Genomic DNA, 26,319 nt, shown 5'->3' with positions numbered 1-26,319 from the left:
AAACCAAGGACAAGAAAAGAAGGTGGAAAACTGGCTTTCTGGTTAAGAGGGCAGAGCTGAAAAAGAAAGATTTATCAGTAACTGAGAAAAAGAAGAGAGTTGTTGGGCTTGACCACCTTGGACCCATGAAAAGGAGATGCGAAGGTCACTGCCAACACTTTCCTCTTATGAAGTGAGACTTTATTGGTTTGATTCATATTGCAGCAAAGCTTGACAGGAGACACCTGCTAGCATTGTCTCCTGTTAACTGATCTGATGCACAGAAAAAGGACAGTCTTAGAGGTAACAAAGTATGATGTTAGCTCCTGCTTAATAAGCAGAGATCTATAAGACTGGATGACAGAGCCTTCTGACCATGGCACATGAGAGGGAGACACAAGATGCCACACTCCCAGGTAATGTGGGCATACTGCCAGCATACAGATGGAGGCACTGGGGTTTTTTTATACTTACACCAGTGTAATGAATTACTGCAAAGGGGAACAGAAAAAACTGATTAAAATATAGACACATATACAGTACTAGCAAAGTGCTGCACTCTGTGTTACTGAATAAACCTTGGTGTTTGCAAATACCAGTATTTGGACTTGTAAACCTCTCACTATCATCCCAGTCATCTACACTCTTAAAATCAGACTTTGCTTCTATTTTTCATCTTCCACTGTTAAGTGGCAGCTTTTCTTTCATCCTTCCTCAAAGGTCACTAGCAAAGCTCATGAATGCCTTCGTTCCATCAATACTTGATTTCTCAGTATGTGAATCAAGAAGCATTTTTTCTCAGATCAACTCACTAGCTGAGCTGAGTCCATAGAACTTAAAAAAATACTTCAATGATTGCATCTATAAGACTTATTTTTAATAGATTATGCATAGGTACTTAGTATTTGAATGGTAGCTATTACAGTGTATGCATATTGATATATACAAGAGAAAAGATGATCTAAGAATGACCATTTAAATACGTTTTCTTAAATAAGCATTTATCTAAAATGAGTGTGAAAATCTTGTGAACACTCCCCTGTCTGTGTTTTGGATGGCAGTGGGAATAAATCTGTAGCAGCAGGTACACACTGACCATCATAACATTGCAGAAGTCAAAGGAGTTGGTATGGCAAATTTTGTTGTCATCACGAACACCTTTGAGTTCACAGCAGATTAATAAATGAAGACATGGTTCTGGCCAAAGGTTAGGTTGTTAAAACTGGTTTTCCAAATCCACTAAGTGTAGGATTTGAAACCTTAACTGCTATCCTCAGCTTCAAAATCTACTTTGCAGGCAATAATTCAGAGAGAAGTTCAGCAAAAATGGATGCAGTCAAATGATTTTTATCAGACAGTTGGCAGAAAAATCAGGCTGTGATATATGTTGATCACTGGGGTAGTCCATCTAAAATATAGACTCAGTGCGATGACAGCCAAGCAGATAAATTCACTGAGGGTTAGACTTCTGCCTAACAGATGGATACTGAGAAAATAGAAGACATCACGTGCAGTTCCATGCTTCGATTATCAGCCTTCCTTTTCCTGGTGCAAACATTCATGGTATCTGGTTTACTCCTTACTGTCAGAAGCAGAAATCTGTGAACAAGGCAAGGCTTTGGTTGATCTTTGCTTTGGTGTCTGGTTCAAAGACCACATACCATCAAGATTTGCATCCAAATCTGGCACAGACTTTCGTGAGGCTGAAATCTCATCCTTATATGGCTGTATATCCAAATAGGACCCTATAGCTCTACAACTGCCTCTCCCTTCCCTAAAATGGCAAAGAGAATTTTTAAAAGTAATCATGATTTGCCAATGATTATAATGCCAGGACCATTAGTCCTCACACACAGTACTGTATAAAATACCCAATTTTCTTTTTTAACAAGCTAAGATGGATGTTCATTCTGTATGGATTCACATTCCCTGAATACTCATTAGTCCATTACCAAAACATTTATATATCTCCTTCTGATGAGATTTGTCAAAATATATTTTAAGAGAGTTTAGACAACTGAGGTGACGAATGGTTTTTACATCGTTTTTTTCGTTCCACTGCAGTTCGCAAAGCCTGAAGAATGCAGTGTTTATTATTCAGGATGTTGTAGCTGCACAGGTTCAGCAACTTGTTGAAATTCTCTTCAGTATATGTAAGCAGACCAGTGCCATAGGGAGCAACACAGCTGGACACGTTTACTCTTCCCTGCTCCATCTCGGTGGGACTGCGCTCCACATCTTAAGTAAGAACATAGCAAAAGTTCAACACAGCAATGTTACTGAGGTGGAAGACTCAGTAATGCAAAACACACAGTAACAATCACAAGACACTGAATGCTCTCAGGAAAATGGTTCAAGATTTAATTACTGTAGAGATACAACATCTGCTGCACTAATAAAATCCAGTGTTTCGCTGCTTGACTACAGTCACAGCTGATCCAGAATTGACTGGCAGGACAACTTTTCCATGCAAAATGCATTCCTCTACATTAAAGTTTTCCATCAGAATATTTCACTATTGCAGATTTGGAATTTTGTATTTTTAACCATTAGGTACTGAGATGACAACTCCTTATGTACCAACTGGTAGAAAATGACACCAGGAAGCTCCTGGATTGGGAATTCTCCCTCTGAGGTGGCTGAGATTTTAAGCAGCTGCAGCAGGACAAACAAGATGAACTACATGAAGTCTTTTCCAATAAGATGGTACATGGATTTTTGTTCAGTTTAGAGGAAAGTTTCCTGGATCATACTAAATTAGCAACAAGAAAATTGGAGTTGATGCATGCAAAAGTATTGGTAAACTGGAACCAAATTTGCCAAGTAGTTTTTTCTGGTAAAACAAACAAAACACTATTTATACTATTGCTGAACTAAAGAAAATTATCTGGCAACTTTTTAAAAATGACCGATATCAAAGCAGCTTGTTACCCTGGCAAATCCTTTGCTTCATTGTATGTTTTCAGCACTTTCTAGTCTCAATTTTTTTTTTTTTTTTTCATTTAAGCAAAGTAACAAGAGGATTCTAGCTTTGTTAACAAAGTAGAGGTATTACCTCATTACAAGACTGTTAAGTGACAGTATCAGCTACCAGTGGATATAATTTAGGAGCTGCCTCCTGTCCTTTATTACCAAAGCAACACAAACTGTCCCAGATGCCAGATAAATGGGTTTGCCTCAAGCTACAGTTACTCATGCTTTTAATGTTGAAACTCTTCAGTTCAACTCCTGATTAGTTGGCCAACACTATATCCACCACAACAGGACTGGGAACATGGTAACATAGCCAACTGAGAAGCTTTGTCAATCTCTTGTTTTAGAAGAGGAACAAATTCAATGGATAAACTGGATGTGACAGCCTCAAAAAAAAGTAATGATTGATTAATGCCATTAACTTACTCGGTGCCTTGTATTTTTGGAAGGTATCACACACCAGCGGGAAATAGGCCAAGATTGGTGCCTCTAAGCTGTCCTCAAACACATAGCACTCCTTCAGGTGTTCCCTGTCTTCCTGGCTCAGCTCCGTGCCAGGGAATGGGATCCCATGTTCCAAACAGTACTCTGAAAACAGGTCCAGTGGCTGGTTCAACAAAGAGAAAAGTTGCAACACAAAGACAGATTGAAATAAGGCTACCAAGCCCCATAACTAATATTTTGCTGCACTGAACAGTCTGTGATTGATTTATATGTTTACAAATAAGGCTAACTATGCCCTGGAACAAGCATATCCTCTTGATTTTAATAGACTCTGGATAATAAAAATTTGGTTGATTTGCTAGCACTGTACATTTTTAAAGGAAGACTACTGAATTTCATATAAATTTCAGAAAACAGATCTTTTTTATTATTTAGTTGCACAGTAGAGGATTTTTGGATCAGGAAATTTTGATTACACGTGGTATCTCAGATCACAGGTTCTTATGTATTTGCATTCAATGCATCTAACAATCAATATGTTTGTGTCCTCTTACAAATAAATTACATTATTTCAATCATATATGCCCCTTGTTTCCTGAAACATAGCAAAACAAAAATCTGACTGAAACGTATGCGAACACCAAGAGTCAAACATAAAAGGAAAAACTCAAAATTTTCATTAAAAAATAGCAAAATTATGTATTAACTAAATACATTGTAAAAGTTATTCAACTATTGAGGAACTTGGTACCACAATAACAAATCTGCAAAGATGCACAGAACAGATAATCTTCTATGTGTCTGCGTCCATGTGTGTGTCCCAGAAAGCTACTGAAAATAACCCTGATAAAGTGACGTTATGACCACAGTGTTGAATAGTATCACTGATATGATTATTTAACTTAATAAAAAAACCAGACCATTTTCTGGAGGGAAAAAAAAGAAAAAAAAAGAGAGAGAGAAATGTGCTAATTCAGCTGCTGGAGTCATACAGATAAAGAATGACTACTTCAAAACATCACCAGAGTCTGTGATCCTCCGCTGTAATTTAAATGCAAAATGACATCCACTTTCCTCTCTGGCCTCAGAATGGGTGGGCAACTGGTATTGATGAAAAAAGCTGTATCTACCAGCTTGAGGTAGTCATCCATTTCGATCAGCTTGTTGGGAGAAGAATCAAGCACCGTGTCTGAAAATCAAAAATTTATATTAAATTAATTACTGCAGGAGCAAGTCCATTTTTTTTTCCAAATCAGCATAACGAGGAAAGAAAGAAAAGACATCCCACACATATTAGGCTTTGACACAAAGCCCGCAGTTAAATATTTGTCTGATAATTTTAGCATCTATAGCTCAACTCTGAGATCAGTAAGAGGGAGCAGTTCTGAGACTCAGCTTCATTTCAAAGTGATACATCAAGCTGCTTTTTCAACTGATGTAAATTTGTGGTTATTTAGCTTCAGTGGAAGCTGCAAGTCATTCTTTTGCAGCTTTTCCTAGGAAGAACAGAATTCAAGCAAGCCTGCTGTGATTCCTCCAAGACAGAAACAAGACCAGTCAGTGGTAAATTATCTGGGGCTCAGCAAAATCAATTCCACAGACATACTAATCAAATAATATTAATCAAAATTTGCCTTTATGCTAAAACTTATCAAATATTTGTCCTCCGCAAATATCAGCACTCAAATGACCTTTGAAAATACATCTAAAACAATTTACTATTACCTTTCCACATGCAAAAGCTCTCATTCTCTAAATACTGGTTATGTAGCTGCAAGCCCTTGAGGAAATTATGGTAAGTTGAAACCACTGGCCGTCCAGTCATCATTTCTCGAAGAGTATTGGAAAGGCAGCCTTTAGGAATGGATAACGATGTTGTCTGTTCATAAGGCTTCTTGGGCAGAGCAGGATGTTCCTCTGTAGGAAGAATGAGAAGACTGTATACGTCTGCATTTGTTTAGAATGTTTCTCTGACACTAATAATAACAAAGAAAGAGGGGCTGGGCAGCCAAACCATCATGGTCCCATCTGTGATGGAGCACATGCACCGACATGCAGACTGTTCTGGGCAGAGGTGGGTTTCAGTGCCACAGCATCACCTTGTTGTTCCTCGTCTGGCCTCTCCCTCCCCAAAGGAGTTATTGTAACCCTCTCATGGCTAACAAAATTCCCCAAGGTTGTTGCACAGTGAGCAGCGCAATGTCTTTTCCCGTTTTCCAGCACAACTGTTTCTCTCCTGTTTTTCCTTCATTCCCAAAGGCTTGCTGTCCCCTAACCCAGCAACAGGAGACAAAACCAAACCCTTTACCAAATGTCAGGTTTCACATCTCAGAGAGGTGTGAAGACAATGCAGACGCAAGTGAAAAGTAATCCAAATAACTAACCAATGTCATGCTCAGTGCCTCGGGTCCATCTGTGCCAGAAGTCCTCTGAATGACCCGAGAGGTAGAGAGCATCCATAAAATTCTGGGAAAATATATTACTCCATGTGCCTTGAAAGTTTTAAAAAAAAAAAAGGCCATACTTAATTACTTTGAATTTTTAGAGCACAGCTATGGCAACCTACTTGGATTCCGTCTCTGTGGTTGTTTAAATTAGCACTGGTTTACTTATGAAATATTGTGAATTTTAGTATATCAAATGCCTTGCCATTCCACATAATGTCTGGGTTATGAATAAGTCATTTCAGAAACTTGGCTGTTTATAAAAGTCAGACTGTGATTTTAAATACTTCAAAAGATCACTTCTAATGTGTGTGTTCTGTTTTGGTCTAACCTAAGAAGTTCAGCAAATTAATTGCATATCTCCAAGAATTTGCTTCCTCTTTTATCACTTTTGGCTGGTTCATTTGAGATTTAAATTATATCAGATAAAGTATCTGGTGTACTAGTATTGTTACTTGCAGACCAGTAGCTACTAGATGCCAAGTCTGTGTAGAAAACTAAATGTTTATAAAGGTGATGTTTTTCTGAGATAGTAAATCACCTTCCAAGAAGCAGATGCGGGACTCTGGGATCTTCTTCATCAGATGACCCATGAAGAACTCACTCCCAAAATCCTCTGAACGAACAAAGGCCCCGTATTTCAGGAAACCCACCTCATAAGGTGTGAACTCCACCCACTCTGCAAATAAGGCATCAAGAAGGACTTATTGCAGATACCTGAACACATGTAAAAATAACAGCTTGAAGACTCAGAAGCTGGAAGAACAAGGCCTGAAGCTTCAGCATGTTGGTGACAGACAGTTCAAACCACCATGTTTTGAAACAAACAGGTGCCCTTCAATGTATTGTGTGTTAGATTGGTGAATGCAAAAGCTAAATTGACCTCCTCCACTAACACTGTGAAAATCCCTTCAGCTTGTGGTCAGGTCCATTTCTATACTAGGAAGCAAAAATTGGGGTTGAAAGTCCTACTTTGTTTGGGCCATGAAAATAGTGATCAGCATCACTGATGAGGGCACAGAGCGCTGCCCCTCTTCAGATCCCTCTCTGGCTGCTGGGAGCTGCCTCCCGCTCTCATCCCCACCCCCCCACCCCCCCCCAATCTTCGCTTGTCCTTCCTTCCCTCCTTCCACGGCTCTTCACAGCTCTGTTGGACTACTGCTGCCTGAGCAGGAACCCCAGCAGCTGAAAGAGGCTGTAAGGAGTAGGTGGGGATGAGAGAGAGAAAGAGCAGCAGTCATGGCTCTCAAGGCTGCCAGCAAAAGGCATCTCCACCCCTCAACAGGTATCTCCCTACCAGAGCATTAGGATGCATGTTTTTCATCCAAGTCAGAAACCAGATATGAAAATGGGGAGAAAAAATTATTTAAAAGATTTATTAGCTTGGATTTACGGTAAAAGCTTCTGGCATTCACACAGCACTAAAAGGAAACTCCTTAGATTTATAAGTGTGTATAATAATCATTACCTTTAAAATCCAGAGTGCTAAAGTCATCCTTGACATTGAGGGACAGGTATATGGGCAGTGGATTCTGCCCCTGATTTACTGCCAGTTGCTGATCAGAGAGTTTGTGAGTACTTCCCTATTTATAAAGAACAGAAGCCATGGTAAAAGACAAACATGATACATGGACTTAATATGGTATCTAAGCATGGACTATCAATGAAACATCTCCTAAACCTCAGCAGATTGTTCTGTGCACTACAGTTCAACCACACAAACCTATTCATGAGTTATCTGTCATTAACCTTTGCTAAAGGATTATAACTGATGCTTCCAGGAGTTTTGGAATGGGGGATAGAGTGAAAATGTGAGAAACTTGTCTGCACAGTGATTAGGGTATGACTTGCTTTAATGAAAGATAAAGATATTTAGCTACCTTGGAAGTGCTACAAATAAAAGTCAACCAGGGCCCATTTCAATCAATACAGCTTTGTTTGCTGGTATAGGTATATATTGCACTGCCTGAACTTAGCTCAGTCAGAGCCATCTCTCCTCTGTATGTTACTAGAATGCTCATTTGATCTTAAAGATGGAAAATCAGTTTAACACCTTGACTTTTTACATGCTCAGACATTTCCCCTAGACATTTACATTTTAGGCTTACTGTATTATTTTTCTTCTAAAAAGCCAGACGGACACCCTCAGAAGTTTTGAGAGCCTTTCCTATAACTGAATCTAGAACTTTAGACATGAAAAGTTAGAAATCCTTGGGAATAAGGTATGGATGTATAATACCTGATGATGCAGCATACAGTCAATGAAGAGTCCCCATAAATCTGTAAAGGACAGCTTATGCCCCTCTTGCTTTCTTTCACAAAGCTCCTTTTCATAGTATTTCATATGATCCAATGAGAAACAGTGCAACTTGCTCTTGATCACATGTTTCCTGATATCACCGACTGGTCCTCTGAGATCCTTCTGTGACCAATTTGCATCTTCATATAACTTTGCCATGGTCCTGGTAAAAAGAAACATACTGTGGTTCGGCACTAGGTACATGACAATTCATGGGCTTATACCACACAAGCGTTTCGCTTCAGGATACACGGGGCTCTTGCCCACCAACTTTTACCTTGAAAGAGCAGTTCAAAGCTCAGGCAGAATTTAGACTATACAATGACATTTTTGCTGCAGGGATATATTCAAAATCATCCTAGCTTGTTTCTTCTCAGAATTAAAAGAGTAAAAAAGCAACACCCATAACTTAACACAAGCTTTTACTAGAATTAACCTTTGATTGTCCAGGTTCAAGCCACAGCTTCTGTCCGAGGCCAGCTCCCTCAGCTGTTTCAGACACTACGCGAGACGTTAAGCAGGACTTTAGCAGAAAACATCCACCTCGACAAGTGCGAGAGTTCCCGTCCTTGGGCATGCAGCAGGTGGGTCACCTCAGACTCTTGGTCACACACAGGGAGAGTCTCCTTGAGATTTTAGTTCCCAGAGCAGGGGCAGATTCCAGTCACCCCTTCTCATCCCCACCCCACTTGTTCTAGTTCTGTCTCATGCCTCTTTAGAGCAGCCCTCCAGAGGCAAAACATTTTAAAGCCCTAGACCCCTGCTAGTCATGCAAGGAAGTCAACATTGTGTGCATGACACACTGTTTCTCAGGGCTTTTCCTTTAAATTCTCCTTTTCAGATCTGCATAAGAGTTGAGCCAGACAAATATTACAAGAGGATTTCTGAAGTGTTACATGCAAGTAGATAACCCAAGAGATACACAAAGGAAGGGAAAGGAAGGGCTCTCAAGCACACTTGGGGAATCAGGTCTGTGTCCTTTCTGAGATTCAAGTCCCCAGGACTCCAGCTGCATTGCTTCTCTTGCACATATGCAGCATCTTCTCTGACTCATGACTAACATCTGATTTGTCTTCACTTGCAATCAAAAGGTTTACTTCTCCCCCAGGAAGTAATACTTATTTCTTACATTCCCAAGAAAACACCAAGTTTTTGGCCTACCAAGCCCTATTCAGTCCCTTGTTGATAGCCATAAATAACCACTTTTCATTTAAACTGAAACACTGAGATACCTCTACACACACACACACACACACACCCCCCATCTTAACATAAGAATCTTTTCTGCCAGGTAACTGGGAAACAAGAAATGGAGCAGAGTCACGCAGATATTTTTGTCAAAAAATAACCACATTTCCCACCCATTTTCTGCACCAGGCACTGAGTTTATGACAGAAACAAGACCAGCCCTCAGGAGAACTCAATTTGCTTCTTGTAGCTAGAAGAAATAAAGGCTACAGCACTGTGCAGTCCCATGAAATGGGTGAGCACCAAAAGGCAGCCAAGTCCCAACTAGCATCATGCTGAGTAAAATTCGTCAGCAAGGCAATATGCTTAACCAGGTTATCACTCTGCTAACACAAACAGCAAGCACAAGCCCAACTCTCCTTACCATGTTGTGGCAGATAAACCACTGATGTATGAGACACAGTCCAAAACACCTAACTCCTGGAGAGCCAGAAGACTGCCAAACATAGCCGTCATGGACCGCACTCCCCCTGCTGTGGTCACGACTGCCACCACTGGCACCTGCTCAACACACAAAGGCACAGAGTTGTTCATTGCCAGATGAAATAGAGAAGTGATGGACATGCAGAAAAAGTCACAGCAACACCCTGATTCAGGTAGGTTTGGACTCAGTTCACCTTCTTCATGGCAGCACTTAGGTGTGTGTTTGAGTTGTGTAAACTTTGGTGGAACTTAGCATATGCTGAAAGCATCTTCCCGATCAGCAATGCTTTGGTAAGTCAGAAGCTGTAAACATGGCTCTTGTATGGCATAATCTATTTTCAGAGTTGAAAAAATCCAGAAAAGACTCTTTACATTTTAAAATCCTGAGTAAGACTGAGGTCAGAGGGACAGAGCAAAAGCTGCCTATGTTTTTTTTTCTTCCTAATTTTTTCTTCCTCTGAGTTTATATACAACATTTGCTATTTTCCAGGCAGATGGTGCCAAGCTTTACAGGTTTATTTTCACATCTCCATTGTTACTCAGATTACCTCCCCCTTCCCTGACATTAATGCTATATGCAATTTGGTCTTACTTTCCTCAGGGATACAGCAATTCTGTTAGGCATCCTCCCTTTGCCCCATACGTAGCTCCTAATGAAAATGGAGTCATATTTATTCAGTTTTAGAAACATATCTTGCCATTACCTCATATCTTGTCTTCAGTGCATTTTACCATCTACATTGGGGGTTTTGTTTTTTGGTTTTTTTTAAATTAATGTGACTTAATAACTCTTTATTCTCATTTAATAATAACAAGTCCTACTTTACTTGTTATTTAAGTTCATGAGCACTTTGACTTGATTGACAAATACTGTCCTGCACACAGCATCAAGAGATGGGTGTGCTGGGAGCTGAACAGAGCAGCGGAGGAAATCCCACACAGCCACGTTCTCTCAGTTGCAGAAGAGTGTCTCTCTGAAACCCGCTCCAAGCACCACAGCCCCGTAACAGATTATTGTCCTGCAGCAACAGAGTAGCTATCTCTGAGTCCAGGGATCCCCAGGAGAGGAGAAAGCAAGAGGTAACGCACTGAAAAACACAAAAGACAGATGCTGCTGCACCCAGTGCTCTAAGGGAGAGTCGCAGCCTTCCTCCTTGAGCCTTGTGTAGGAGCTGAGAAGGGGACTGGTGCCAAACTGTCTCAGTCCAATGTCTCAGAGATGGTCTCAGTCCAAGCAACCAAATTTCATCATGCTTGGTTCTACATATGTTCCTCTCAACAAATAAGTCCTTTGGGTGCCCCTGAGTGAGGATGGAGGTTAGCAGAGAATAAAGGAGCTATAACTGACCTCCTGACAGTTCCTCTTTCATCCTCTGCCAAAAAGTCTTGGATATGGTCTTAGGTGCAAGTGACAATCTGGCCTATACATTTTAGTTTAGAAGATATGGAAGAGCTATATGCCTAAGTCATGCAAGTACATCACATCCACCTTGTTCAAAGTTCCCAAGATGCTGTCCCACATACCTCATCCTCCTGCAGGTCTTCATCTAGCTGAAGAACATTTTTCAGAGCAGCAGCAACCACCTTCTTCCTTTTACATATGAAATCCTGCTCCTCTGTGCATAGATCAAACCCCAACCGCAAATCTAAATTCTTGCAACTAGAGCATAAGAACAGAGCAAGACATGTTACCTGTAAGCCATTTCTAGGGCTACTGCTTGAGACATCAAGCAAAACCAGCAACAACAATAAGCCAGTTTAAAGAAAGGCTATTTCCAGGCACATGAAAGTTCCCCTATGCAAATGAAAGCAGTCATATGGATATCACAGGCATTGTATTTCTGCCTTTCTGTGGGGATTTTAGACCAGAATCATGTCCTGAACTATTTCACACAATCATGAGGAATTTAAATGAGTCAAATTCTCTGCTGATGAAAAACAAGGAATGTAACTGAATTCAAACTTTCACATTGAGCTCTGAAATTTGGACATCTCTTCACGTTCTCTTGCTATGTATGTGTTTCCTGAAAAACAGAAGGGCTCTAAGCAGTTACTTAAACTTAACATGTTTTAGACAAAATGACCCTAATACCATGTTAGGCTTATTACATCTACTTGTGTTGTAAATATTTGACTTCGAAGAGGTCTCTTAAGTGTATCCCTGTACATCTGCACATGATTATGAACGTCATATGCATCATTAATTCGATAACTTCTATTTTCACAGAGCTACTGTTTCAGGGATTTTTCAGCCAAAACATTATTTTGTCCCTTCTGTGACTCGTAATTAACAGTCAGTTAAAACCTCTTTATCATGTGTCTGCAATTAGTGCTTGCATTGTGGCTCACTGATCAGTAGGGGGCAATGTTGCCCTTCGGAAAATCATCGCAAGCCGATCAATAAATTAATTACTGTCTGCTTGTTTCATTTACCAGAGGACTGGTAAATGCATAACTGTGTTAGAAATGTGTCACACAAACGTGTACGTATTATAGATAAAGGTTACAAGATAGAGGGATTCTTCAGTATCAAAAGTAGGAAGCATCAACATTAGGAAAAACATTGTGACTGGTTATACCCCATGACTACCTACCACCTATTCTATGCTGAACTCTTACCAACAAATTTAAAAGCATTATAATTTTATTAATTCTTCCTCATATTTTAGTCATCTTTAGCCAATTAAAATCTTTATTCCTGGTTTCAAAATGAACTAGTTTAAGCTGTAGCCTCCTTTCATCTGAAGATGACACTATGCAAGAATAGGAGATAGCTTAAGTAATCATTCAAAAGAAATTACTTACCCATCTTCTTCCTTCACAGACACCTCATAAGATTCACCCTGAGAATCAAGAATGAAAACATCATAAATCTGAAACAGAATTGAATGTTTGCAAAAGCAAGTTTTACAGTATTAGTGATTATTAAGATATATTGTCTGGTGATAAATCTTTGGTCTCTTCTCAGGCCTTCTGCACACAATCATCACCAGGATCCTGCTTTTAAAATACTTTTAAAGCAATCAGCAATTAGAATCATAGAATATCCTGAGCTGGAAGGGACCCATAAGGATCTAGTCCAATTCCTGGCTCCACACAGGACCAGTCGAATCAGAGCATATGACTGAGAGCATTGTCCAGACGCTTCTTGAACTCAGTCAAGCTCGGTGCTGTGACCACTTCCCTGGGGAGCCTGTTCCAGTGCCCGACCACCCTCTCAGGGAAGAACCTTTTCCTGATATCCAACCTAACCTCCCCCGTCGCAGCTTCATGCCGTTCCCCTCAGTTCTATCACTGGTCACCAGAGGGAGGAGATCAGGCGCCCTGCCCCCTCGCTCCCCCTCGTGAGGAAGTTATAAGGCCACAATGAGATCTCCCCTCAGTCTCCTCTTCTCTAGGCTGAACAAACCAAGGGACTTCAGCCTCTCCTCATGTCTTCCCCTCTAGACCCTTCACCATCTTCGTTGCCCTCTTTTGGACACTCTCCAATAGTTTTATGTCCTTTTGTACTGTGGCGCCCAAAACTGCACGCAGTACTTGAGGTGAGGCTGCACCAGCGCAGTGTAGAGCGGGACAATCACTTCCCTAGACCGGCTAGCAATGCTGTGCTTGATGCACCCCAGGATACGGTTGGCCTTCCTAGCAGCCTGGGCACACTGTTGACTCATGTTCAACTTGCTGTCGACCAAGACCCCCAAGTCCCTTTCAGCATGGCTGGTCTCCAGCATCTGATCGCCCAGTCTGTATGTATAGCCAGGGTTGCCCCTTCCCAGGTGCAGAATCCGGCACTTGCCCTTGTTAAACCTCATGCAGTTGGTGATTGCCCAGTTCTCCAATCTGTCCAGATCTCCCTGCAAGGCTTCTCCACCCTCAACAGAATCACCAGCTCCCCGCAATGTGGTGTCATCTGCAAACTTGCTCACACCTTCTAGGCCTACATCCAAGTCGTTTATGAAAACATTAAAAAGAACTGGCCCTAAAATTGAGCCCTGGGGAACCCCACTAGTGACTGGCCACCAGCCTGACGTAACCCTGCTTACCATAACACTCTGGGCCCAACCCGTCAGCCAGTTGCTCACCCATCGCATTATGTTTTGTCAAACTGTATGCTGGACATTTTGTCCAGAAGGATACTGTGAGAGACAGTATTGAAAGCTTTACTGAAATCTAAAAAAATTACATCAACTGGCTTCCCTTAGTCAACTAGATGGGTGACCTTGTCATAAAAGGAAGGTAAGTTTGTTGAACAGGCCCTTCCTCTCACGAACCCGTGTCGGCTGTGACCAATGACTGTGTTGTCCTTCAGGTGTTTTTCGATAACTCCCAGCATAATTTTCTCCATAATCTTACCAGGCACTGAAGTGAGACTGACAGGCCTGTAATTCTGAATATGCTGCTTTTTTCCCTGAATAACAGTTATATTTTCAGTTATATTTATGCAGAGCTGGACATACATATACTCAGCAGGTACATTTTTTAAAAACAAAAATCAGTAACAGACCAGGTATCACATAGATACAGCTTACGCTTGTTGAAACAATGCCAAATGCTGTCAAAGGTTACTCACCCTCTTCACTGCCACTTTCTTTCCCAAGTCCAGAGAATGTAGAGGCACAGCCATTTCCCTCCTAGCTGAGCCATGCTGAATTAAAGTGGGGGAAAAAACACTGTTATGAGGAGAAAATTATTTACAACCCATAGGTACAAATCTACCAGAGAAGGGCTAATTCATCATGCTTCTCCCAAAAGTTACTTTAGCCATTATCACCATCTACAAGCAAAACATACACCACAGAAAAAACGCTCCTTTGGCAGCGTCATGTGCAGTCTGGGTTGACTGTGCTTGATGTAGTGGAACATGGTGGTTCTGCTGCCTCCCTGGCTGCAGTGAGGACCTATAGAAACATCCTGGGCTTCTTCATAGGATCCTTTCATTGAGAATGTGAAATCTCGCCCTAAGAACAAGAAGCAAACCGCAGAGAAACATTAACTGCATCTGGCCCTGAAAAATAACAAATAAAATGCCGCAAGTAAAGTTTCAGTCTTAGTGCAGTCAACATTAAATTGGGCCACAACATTTTTCCTCCCCCATAATGAGTGTGAACAAGGACCAGACTGAAAAAGCAACAAAAGGCCAGTGCAGCATTGCCAAGCGACAAGAGCACGTGTTAAGTCAGTAGATGCCACTGGCAGCATTCACACCCCCCAGGTTTCCTCTGTAGTCTTTCTACTCCCGACAGTTATGTCTCCCTCTTCTTTTACTTTCTGTTCTCAAAGGTATTTCCATTCTATCACATTGCTGTGATGTTTCTGAGTCTCTCAGCCACCTCCACAGCTTCCCTTAAGCTACACAGTCATGCCATCTCCACAGGATTCTCACTGTTAGCAAGTAGGTAATTCAGGAAATGTCTCAATCCCCAAGCAGCCTTGATACAGAGGCAGCTAAAATGGATCACATTTACCTAGATTCAGCTGCATCCTCCATAGCACAAAAAGCAGTGACACATTATTTAAATCAATAACCTCACTTGTGTAAGGGCTCTTCATTTTTGTTTCATCCACCTGTACTTCCAGACGGGAAACTTCACGAGACTGAAAGACAGAAGCAATAAAATCACCAGTCACAGAAACAGCTCAGGATCCTCACTGAGGATCTAGGGGTCCTGTGGAGACACCAGGCTTAGCCATGATGTCCTGTGAACATGAAGAAATTGCAGAGAATGATTCTCAGCTTGTATAAATCATGCAAGCAATACTGCGGTCAAGGCAGCTAAGACAGCTGGGGATCTGCCTATTACATTACATTCAATCCCCAACAGTTAACACAAGGAATTTTTCTCCCTGTCTAGACCACATTAACTTTTGTCTACGGAACAGTGGCTCCAAGATAGACATTCAGTGATAAACTCTGAAGTGACACTGGATTCACTCCATTCCCAAGTTACCTTGTTTACTACCATTTCATCAATGAGCAGCTCACTGGCACTGTGGCAGAGCACTGGTCCAAGCCTTACCCAACACAGAATGTGCTACAAGCATGACCAAATTGAAAATTTTACAACCACACCTGTGTCTTATCTGAAAAAGAATAAAGACTATGCCTAAATGCATAGTTCTTCCAACTACATCTTTCAGTTCTGCCCTATTGTAAGAACATAAGCATAAAAAAAATTAAAACAATTACCACTAGTACGCCATTAGTAATGATGTTTTCAGATACACCTGGACTGAAAAGCAAAAAGGAAAAGACTTATTTAAGGGTGGGCATAGGAGCAATAATCTTTTAAATGTAAATAGTTCTCTGAGCTCAGTTTTTCTAGCTGCCAAGTGCCATCGGCACTTCTTTCACCTCCGTCTCATGCTCGTTGCCAGGTCACAGTCCCATAGCTCCTAGGGACACTCTCTCTTTCTTACCTCCCCTGATCAGCACCATCTCTCCTTAGACTGAATTACAAAATAAACATCCACCCTCATCTATAAATAGTAAGACTGTCTCTCAAGGAGGAATTTCACCAGATTCAGGAGAGAAAAGCAACCACAGGGAAGTTGCTGAGATGGGATATCTGAGCACAGATACATGGAGCCACTTCCCCAGTGCTGCCTTACGACTCTCTAAAATGTGAAGTTTTATGATGACAAATTATGTAACATTTAGGCTTTACTCACATGTTTTCCAGTAGAAATTCCACTTCTAGTTCTTCTTGTTTCTGAAAATAAGATTTATTTTTCATTTAAGGAAAAAAAGAATAAATTGGAAATCTGGAGAGGGACTGCTTACAAGGGCAAGTAGGAATAGGACAAGGGGTAACGGCTTTAAACTAAAAAAGGGTAGATTTAGATTAGCTATTAGGAAGAAATTCTTCCCTGTGAGGATGGTGAGGCACTGGAACAGGTTGCCCAGAGAAGCTGTGGATGCCCCCTCCCTGGAAGTGTTCAAGGCCAGGTTGGATGGGGCTTTGGGCAACCTGGTCTAGTGGTGGGTGTCCCTGTCCATGGCAAGGGGGGTTGGAACTAGATGATCTTTAAGGTCCCTTCCAACCCAAACCATTTTAGGATTCTATGATTCTATATTTTTTTTCCTTTGGTAGAGCTCTGATGATTGTGTATAACCCTCCCTTGCAAAGTTTTGCTACTCCCCCACCCTCTGTGTCATAGTGTAAATGGATGAAGCCTTCTTTGGCCACCCTTTCCTTTCATGATTCTCCACAGCTCTACTGTTTACAAACTAACTGTTCCCCAAGGGGAAGAGGAGATTAAGTATCGTGGAATAGGGGGTCAATGTCCCATTATTCATTTATTAGTAGGATGAGACATGGGTGAATATTGAGGAAAGGGGGTATAACAAGTGAATGATGTAGAAGATACTTGAGAATAAATGGACTCAGGTGGTGTCTGGGTTAAAACAAAAGAATTTGCAGAGTATAGTAACCAAACAAAAATGTTGGGAGAAGAGACCAACTTGGAAAAAGAAAATTGCCAGGGTGAAGGAAAGAAGAGAGAAGAGTGAAGACTGAAGCTGTGAAGAGGAATGAGGGAAAGAGCTCACAAGGGCCAAATCAAGATGAAAAAGGGGAAAGCGTAAGAGCAGGGAATAGCAACAGAAGAAAAGAGTAACACATCAACAACACAAGAGGGACTGAATAACTGTATTACTTTACTGTAGCCATTTGCTAGATCAGTCTGTATGGGACTCAGCCAATCCAGAAAATACCGCACAAAAACATATATCAGAGAGATCTTCCATATCACCCACAGGGAGGAAAACGCTAATTATCAGAAGATATAAATCTCTTTCTGACAAGTTACAGTAAAATTTTTTCATTCCTATTCAGAAGAGCTAATATTTACCTGCCAAACATCCCTTCAGTCTTGCTACACAGAATACTTTACAGACTGTGAAAACCATACTAAGTCTGATAATGTAGCTGCCAAGGTAGAATCAGCACTGCAGTAAAAGGTGAAAAGCGAGTATTTTTGTATTTACTAGTTCATGTTAGTAAATGAGATCGCAGGTGGCTTCTCTGAGAGCTGGATCTGTGGCATGTAACCCAGCAGCAAGTGCTTGTTTTTATTTTTCCCAAAGTCTCTGTTTCATGAGAAATAAGGTGGCTGCAACAGTTTGTAACAGAAGGCTGAGGGATGGAATTTAGAAAGCAGTCACCTTACAGAGATGCAAGACAGACCTTATCAAGCATCAGATTGTGACCAGTCTATACTATCCAACTCACTGATGATCTGTTCCAATTTGTCCAAAGAACAGCTGAAACAATGTTCAGGAGACTCTGGCTCATAACACCTACCTAATTTTGCCTGCCTTATGTTCCCATGTTTCTTTCGTTGTACACACACACTCACACAAATTATATTTCTATTAAGTCCCATTCACATTTTTGTGGGTGAAAAACCTGGAGCAAAGCAATGGAAAGACTTGTTGGACCACACAGTGAACAAAAGGCACAGCAGGAAGCAACCCTGATGCTCTGACATTACCCCATCCAGTCTCCTCAGCCCTCCTTTTTGAGATACTTGGGTAGATGAAAGAAATCATTATGGCTAGAGGTGGCAGTACCGCCTATTATTAAGGTTGCCCAGCATATTCCATTACTAAGTAACTTTTTAAAAAGTGTTCTAAAAAATCCTTGCACAGACAATAACCTGTGATACATCATGGGCACCTGAGTAGGAGTCATGATCAGAATAAGGATGGCTTGACCAAGACGTTCCTGAGACACAGCTCACCTTGTCTTATCTCCCCAACTTCCACTTTGCTAAGCCAATGGGTTAAGCCAACTCTGCACATGCCTCAGAGCAAACTCATGGCTTGAATCACACCTCAAGTGATCTCTGTCACATGAGGCTTATTCTAAGGAAGGCTTATTCTGGAGCAGATATAATGAAATACTTAGTAAGGATTGGCTTTCTGGAAGAGTCGCCAATAAACACTCTCCAAAGTAATAGTAATATATAGAACAGGCAAGAGTGTTTTCCTGATAGCCTGACACAGTGGCTTAGAAATAAACAGAGCACATGCAATTCCTAGGAACTGTAAAACTCAAGCCCTTGTCAGTAAGTGTGAAAAAAAGCCCAGAGTCTCATTACTACACAGCCTCCAAGCAGAGGTAGTGCTATATTTTGCGGAAAGTAATCTGATTACATATTTGCTCTTTTAAAAGATGGTGTGATTTCTCCACCTATCCTCTCAGCAACTCCACCCACCAAACATTTCATAAGGCTCTTATCCCCTCTTTAATACAGCCAAACACAATATTCTTGAGAAATATGCAGCAAATAAGACTCCCAGGTCACACATAGACCTAGAAGAACAAAATACTTGAGGAGATTCTCATTCATCAAGTCCTATCCATTCCATGCTGGCCCAGCCCCCCTAAAAGAAATTTGTAATCATGTAACAAAAGATCATAAACAAACTTACTGAGAATTTGTAATTAAAAAAAAAGTAGTTGTTTACCTGAAGGAGGAAAAAAGCCTGAGATATTTTCATGCAAATATATAATCATTTACCAAGCATATTGCCTTGAAAGCACAGGACACAATCCCTGGTAAAGCTGAGAGAAGGTACCCCTGTGAGCTACTGGCCAAAGGGTTGGGGCAGCTGCCCAAAAAGGGGGTCAAGTTTGTTCCCATCCCTGCTTTATCAGTCTCCTACAACAGTGAGAAGATCTCTAACCATCAGCTTCATTTTGACTCTTACTCTCTCTTTTTCTTTTGTTTTTCAAAAGACATATTTGAAATCTAAAAATATTTGGAATAGGAAAGCCATTTTGCATCTAATTGCAATGACAACATAACAGAGAGGTGACCGTTTCTGGCCCCTCCTAAACCCCGAGCATTTACCTTTGTGCTTTAATAAGGTCCTTTTAACAAAATCTGTGTGCAAGAACATTCTAATGTTTAATATCAGTAGTAACTTGGGACAAAATTCTGATCAAGAGTATTTTATCTTTTCCCTTCTCACCTCTGGATTCAACTCAAAATTCAGGTGAACTTTTTCTCCACGTCTTATTTTAGCTACATCAAAGCAAACAGTCAAAAGTGGTCATCTGGTGTGAAAGTATCTCATCACAGACTGTCAGCTCCAGAACGTTCTGAGAAAGAGAGGCAGACAAGGAAGTAAATGCCATGTTCTGGACTATTGAGGCCAAAAGGAAAGTCTAGCAAGAGTCAGCATGCAGCCACCACGTTGTTAAATGCAGACAGACTCCTGCGACAGCATGGCGCTCAGATGGCTACAGTAAAGCTTCGCTCAGCCACATAGCCCCGGTGGCTCAGACTGCAAAGTCAGGGACTAACGCTAGAAGAGGTAAATCATCAGATTTGGCAATGAACAAGTGCTCAAAAGAGAGGCAGCGTGACACACACGATACTGATATGCACAGGACAGAGTAGAGATCACACATGCTGTTCATCGTGATCTTTTGTCTATGGATTCAAAATTACTATCCTTAGAAATTTCAGTATATCAGCATAAAGTAACAAATCCTTAGCCTTTTACAAAGGGAAGGTAAAGCACGCTAAATCTTTTTAAAAAATTTTAAGTTAAATTGCAGTGATTTCCCTTGCATTCCCTCAGGGCTCAGGTTACCCACAGCAGTGCAAGACGATCCAATACTATTAAGCCATAGCAAACAGACCCTCTGTCTAGATATTGTATCACTTGCACCCAACTTTATTCCAGATGACCCATAACCCTTTCAGCTTACACTCATTCAAACCATGGGATGGGCATGATTCAGTTTTAAGTCTGTAAGTCAGACATAAGTTTTATTTCTTATAGCCTATTAGGCTTTGAAAAATAGGCTTGTTTAGTGATGAAGTGGTTGGTATTAAAGGATGGGGATTCTTACTTTTTTTTAAAAACAGCATTAAGTTGTGGTACCTCTCATAATTTACAATGTAATTGTTATGGTATAAAGCAGATATTACAAGCTCATGGCAACATACAGCAAAAATACCTTCAAGGTTGCATATAAGAAAATATTACTAATCCTCTAAAGAGTTTATTAACCTCCCATCCATTTCCTGGGGTCCTAGTGCTTAGAAGATGACAGAGACCAGTCAGAGCACCAGAGTATTCATACCAAGGCTTGCGTATTTACTTTCTGGTACATCTCTCATGCTGTCTCTGACACTTTCTACATCTTTCCATTACCATCCTATTCCTCAGCATAACTGCATTCAAGCCTCTATGTAAGCCTCAAGGCTCTCTTAAAGAATCTACGCGTAGCAGAGGAAGATGTCCCCTTCAGAAAGCATCTGCTCCCTGTCACAGGTGCAGGTCCTACCTTTACTTCACTTTGTATCATGAAGTGGAAGGTTTCATTCCAGACAGGGTTTCTGCAGTTGCGTACGGTTCTTGTCCGGGCTTTCTGACACGAAGCTGTTGGCAGCCGCAGCTTCACATAGCAATCAGTTAGGGTCACTGCATTAACAAAAAAGATGTACATAATTAGTATGAGAGTGTTTGTTTTATTATGTCATTTTCCCAGCCATGGGAAAAAATATTTACCTCTGAGGAGTCCTAAATATTTCATTAGACACAAAGGAAAACATTCTAAGTTTAGAGTTATTTAACTTTTCTATCTAAATTTATGTCAATTGCAAACCAAAGGTAAAATTTTAAACCACTAACACTCTGTCATGATTTTACCCCAGCCGGCAGCTGAGCACACACAGCTGCTCGTTCACTTCCCCCCCCATCGGGATGGGGGAGAGAATTGGAAAAATTAAAGTGAGAAAACCCGTGGGTTGAGATAAAGACAGTTTAACAGGTAAAGCAAAAGCCACCCGCACAAGCAAAGCAAAGCAAGGAATTCATTCACCACTTCCCATGGGCAGGCAGGTGTTCAGCCATCTCCAGGAAAGCAGGGCTCTGTCACACGTAACGGTTAGTTGGAAAGACAAATGCCATCGCTCTGAATGCCGCCGCACCCCCCCTCTCTTCCCCAAGCTCTTAATAAACTGAATATGATGTCATATAGTATGGAATATTCCTTTGGTCAGTTTGGGTCACCTGTCCTGTCTGTGTCTCCTCCCAACTTCTTGTGCACCCCCCAGCCATCCCGCTGGCAGGGCAGTGCAAGAAGCAGAAAATGCCTTGGCCCCGTGTAAACACTGCTCAACAATAAGTCCATAGAACAAAAACATCTCTATATTATCAATGCTGTCTCCAGCACAAATCCAAAACATATCCCCACACTAGCTACTATGAAGAAAGATCAATCCTCTCAGCTGAAACCAGGACACACTCTTTGCTAACAAAAGCCAAAATATTCCATTTCAACAGCATAGAACTGAAATATTCTCCTCTTCTCATTTCTTACTTCTATTTTCAAATATTTTCTAGGCTCCAAGCAAATTCATATGCAACTTCACTTCCTGAAACTTCACTTTAAAAAAAAAAATCAAGAATTTAGTTTTGGGGATTTTTTTTGACCTAGTCCTAGTTGGCATGTATAAGTCATTCACAGTGAAACAACAATGAAGAGATAAACACAGCAGCACCCGACACAACTGCTGATTTTTCCCTATATCTTTCACAAAGGTGCCCCTTCCAGAAGGGAGATGGGCAACATGTGGATGAAGGGACACTGAAGAATTAGGGAATGAGAAGTATCACAGAGCAACCAGTGAAGGGAAGGATAACTTCTTTCCTAACACAGACTTTCTATTCTATTCATTTCTATGTTAACTCTTTTCTAAATTATTATAATTGAGTCTAAGCAAAAATGAAAATAGATACAACTTCTTCAGCCAAAAAGACTGAGACACTACTGTAATCCTAGCAGCATTAAATTCATGTGACAGTGACTTTCTTGCTAACTTATAAAATATGTCATCATTAATACTTACACAGGTCTGCTCTGCGGAGATTTCTCATGCTTATAATTTTTACAGTAAGCCAGCACAACCAAGGCACTTCTGGCTGCAAAACAATGAGAAAAATACCTTAATTATTAGCAAATAACTCAGATGTAACTAACATCACCTATCTTATAGCATAGCAAAGAGGAAGACAGCTGAAAAATAAGTAGCCATAAGCCATTCTCTTATTAATGCAGTGAGTATATTTTCATTGCAATTATTTGAGAGAACTTCTGAGAATAAATTACTTCTGGTGATATGATATAATGTCAGATTCCAGCTTTGTTTACTAAGAAGTTGTGTTTAAGATGAGGGGTTTGGGTTTTTTTAAGATTTAGGTTTTAGAGGTGAAGTTTCAGTGTAGGGAATAGTGCAAAATACCACAAGATAGCTTTCACAAAAGAAGTCATTACATAGCTGCCCCTGTAAAATCCAGCTATCTTCAACCTACAGAGTTTGCTCCTCAAATTTCAAGCTGAGTACAAGAGGTTACAGCACAGCACTTCCCAGTATTCCAGCCAGGAGACCATGGGATGCCACCTTACCTCCGGCAGGAACGACTGCTCATCTGCCACGTAATGTTATGGCAGAACACGAAACATACCCTCCTTTTTATAATGCTCAGGATACCATTGCTGCTAGCAAATCTGGCTGTGTGATACGTAACATGACAACATCCTTCACTGTACCAAAATACATGACCCTTAAAAGGAAAAAAAATGAGTAAAAGAGGGAGAGAATGGGTCTAGAAGTGAACAAACCAGTATGGGACTCCAGAGCTCTTCAGTTTACACCAGCAAGAGGAAGGCTGGGGTAAGCATTCTTACATTTCACACACAGGGCCAGCTCCTTGTAAGGCAACTCTAGCATTTCAGTAAAAATTTGATATGACAAAGGCAGAAGAAATTGTATTGTTTAATTTTTTTTTTCCTCTGTGTGACGTTGAGTAAAGATGGCCTGTCACCCAAAGATAGGGTCTACGTTAATTGAAATGAAACCACATTACCGTAACATGCAAAATTGATATATGTATATAAACCAGGAGCTGGAGGAAAAACAGAACCAAGGAAAGCATGAATCCAATAACTCTAAACAATGTAAGAAAATGGAAAGTTACAAATACAACCTGGATTATGTATCTGATAGGATGAGAATACAATTGCCAGTGTGTTACATTATGCAATGACACCAAAGAAGCAAGAATAAAAGTTGTAATTGTATATGAATGCACATATACACACACAAAAAAAAATCAAAACCACAAATAGGTGATTAAGAATGCCCTAGCTTATTCAGGATTTTTGTAATAATAAATTATTTTAAAAATATTTTCACATGGAAAACACTAGGATCACCTCATTGATTACCAAAGAGAAGCACTGAGGTATAGCAATATATTGACATCCCATAGCATAGGGGTCTACAGGGGATTATCTTGAAGGATGCACAACCTCCATCTTTTGTTTTCTCCCTCCCACTCCTCATCACAGCTACACACAACCCTATACTTTGTTACAGGAAAAACAAGACAATCTTGAAAACATCAGAAGTAAAATACTACATACAGAAGTGGTAGCTACATTAATTAAATTGAAAGGAGCAATTAAACCTTCAAACGTCATGATTTCTGAGAAACTGTCTCCTTAGGAACTACTTGGTGTACCTCTCGTTTTGTTACACCAGTCTCCTGACAGAGGCAGATTAACCATCTAAAAAGCAGTAAATCACCAGGCTAGATGCTATACAGAGCCCACTGGAAAATTCCCAACCCAATAGTTTTCTCTCAGAAAACTGTCATTTGAACAAAACCAGCAGGTTTGGAAGAAACCCAGCAACCTCAGCAGAATTTTTGGCAGGCAGTGTTTCTGAAACTAGAGAGAATGACAAGAATAGATGATCAGAACTGCTGAAGCTCAACTTTTCATCCCAACTTTTCATCCCAAAAAACAGAGGATTAACTTTTCATCCTCATCTTTAGTAGCATCCATATCAAGGAGTTTGGAGAAAACTTATTCATGAGATGACTGAAGGACTAAGAAATACACAGACACAAAACCAATTATTATTCCATAGTGCTAACAGGTAGTGAGTTTGCTCCTCTCCCAGATCTAGCAAAGATTTATCCTCATACTTCTGCACTGAATACAGCTAGGGAACACATTCAGAAAACTTAGGGGAAAAAAACCCACCATGTTTTACAATTTCTTATTATATTTTTTAACGTATCATCTAATATCATTTAACCAGCCATTAATCAGAAAAGGAAATAATTTGCTACATATCCAGTATGTACCATGTTCAGTACCTTCCAACACCTTTTTCCACTTCAGTTTCATAAAAATTAGCGTTCAGAATTATTTTAAGTGGCAGACACTGAATAATCCACTTTATCTGCTGATCTGTCTCCATTAAGCAAAGGAAAAACTATTTGAAGACTGAGCCTTGGTTGTTATGAGGTACGACTACCGTCATTTAGTGAGGTCACAGTAAAATCAAGACTAAAATCCAGCTCTTCCAGCTCCCTGACCACCATCTAAACCACAAGTTTGTCACCTTCCTCACCTTCCCAACCCCCAAGTCATAGTGAATGTTTTCCACTCCAGAGAGCGCACTCACAGAACAAACAAATATTCCCTTAACTAACCGTTAAAAAATATCACCTCTCATAACAACAGTTAAGCTTAGGGAGAGATGGAAAAGGCTGATGGAAGACTACAGGTAGCATGGCCATTACTCATACCCCGCAGCCCTCTTTCTGCAACCCAGAAGCTGCCCTCTATACAGTACCTCGTCTTCAGCGCTCTGCAGTTTTTCATGGTTCCTCCTCCTGATTCCAATCTTCCTGTGCGGGTTTGCTCGGATGAACCGATCCTGGGGACAAGGAGCCAAGAGAGGGACTGGTGATGAAACCCAGCAGTCAACAATTCCTAGTTTTCAGTTTCTACTCAGATTCACCATGGCAATAGTAAGGGCCCTACCATTTCTCCTCCTCATGACAGGATACGTCTCCATCACGCCAAGAACTATCTGCTGCTCTTACTAATAATCTTCCCACTGCAGACACTTAAGGATCAAAATTGCCCAAGCATTTGCTTTTAATGAATCTCCACCAAGATAGCCAAACAGATCCTCCTGCCCCACCACTGCTTTTCTCTTACCAAAGGTGAATAGGCTGATGATCCCATTGGTATACTGTTTCATAAAAGGCAATGCTATAATGGTCCAGTCTGTGTGTGTCTCAGCTGGCAGGTGCTCCTGGTCCACACTATTTTCTAACCAACTGAGGCAGGAAGAAGAGCTGTATAGATTGACTCATAGCTCCACCTCCCACTGATTTCAAAAGCACAAATTACGCACTTGTTCTGTGCCACATGAAGATTTTTTTTTTTTTTAACACCACAGTGATTTGGGGGAAAGGAGGACGATAGGTCAAACATTTTATCATAGGCTAATCCCAAAATAAAATAGTTATCCAGCACTGTAAGGTTTGAATAACCACACACAGAAGGATATCCTGGGGCAGTTGCAACCCTCACAAACTAGAGAAGACCTAACAGAACATTACAACTACTGGTATCTACTGCTACTTTCTCTAGTCCTAAAATCCATACCTGGGCTTTGGCAGCA

General features: G+C 40.7%; 1 protein-coding gene across 1 annotated transcript; it reads right to left on the bottom strand.

Moving 5' to 3' along the window:
• Positions 1-169: 169 nt before the first annotated feature.
• Positions 170-25,704, bottom strand: LOC104635161 (cytosolic phospholipase A2 epsilon). The gene is given in 23 exon segments (XM_075752994.1): positions 170-2,217; positions 3,379-3,559; positions 4,419-4,585; positions 5,122-5,313; positions 5,781-5,888; positions 6,382-6,519; positions 7,309-7,423; positions 8,080-8,302; positions 9,752-9,888; positions 11,335-11,470; positions 12,616-12,653; positions 14,378-14,452; positions 14,599-14,765; positions 15,339-15,402; positions 15,995-16,037; positions 16,477-16,517; positions 19,787-19,866; positions 19,869-19,889; positions 19,892-19,916; positions 21,114-21,250; positions 22,681-22,753; positions 25,480-25,563; positions 25,648-25,704. Coding segments are annotated over 23 exon segments (2,541 nt in total). The 3' UTR covers positions 170-1,978.
• Positions 25,705-26,319: the final 615 nt, after the last annotated feature.

Source organism: Balearica regulorum, chromosome 5, assembly GCF_011004875.1.
Source record: "Balearica regulorum gibbericeps isolate bBalReg1 chromosome 5, bBalReg1.pri, whole genome shotgun sequence".
Taxonomy (NCBI): domain Eukaryota; kingdom Metazoa; phylum Chordata; class Aves; order Gruiformes; family Gruidae; genus Balearica; species Balearica regulorum.
Note: the sequence above shows the minus strand (reverse complement) of the source record. Positions and strands in the feature narration are given on the sequence as shown.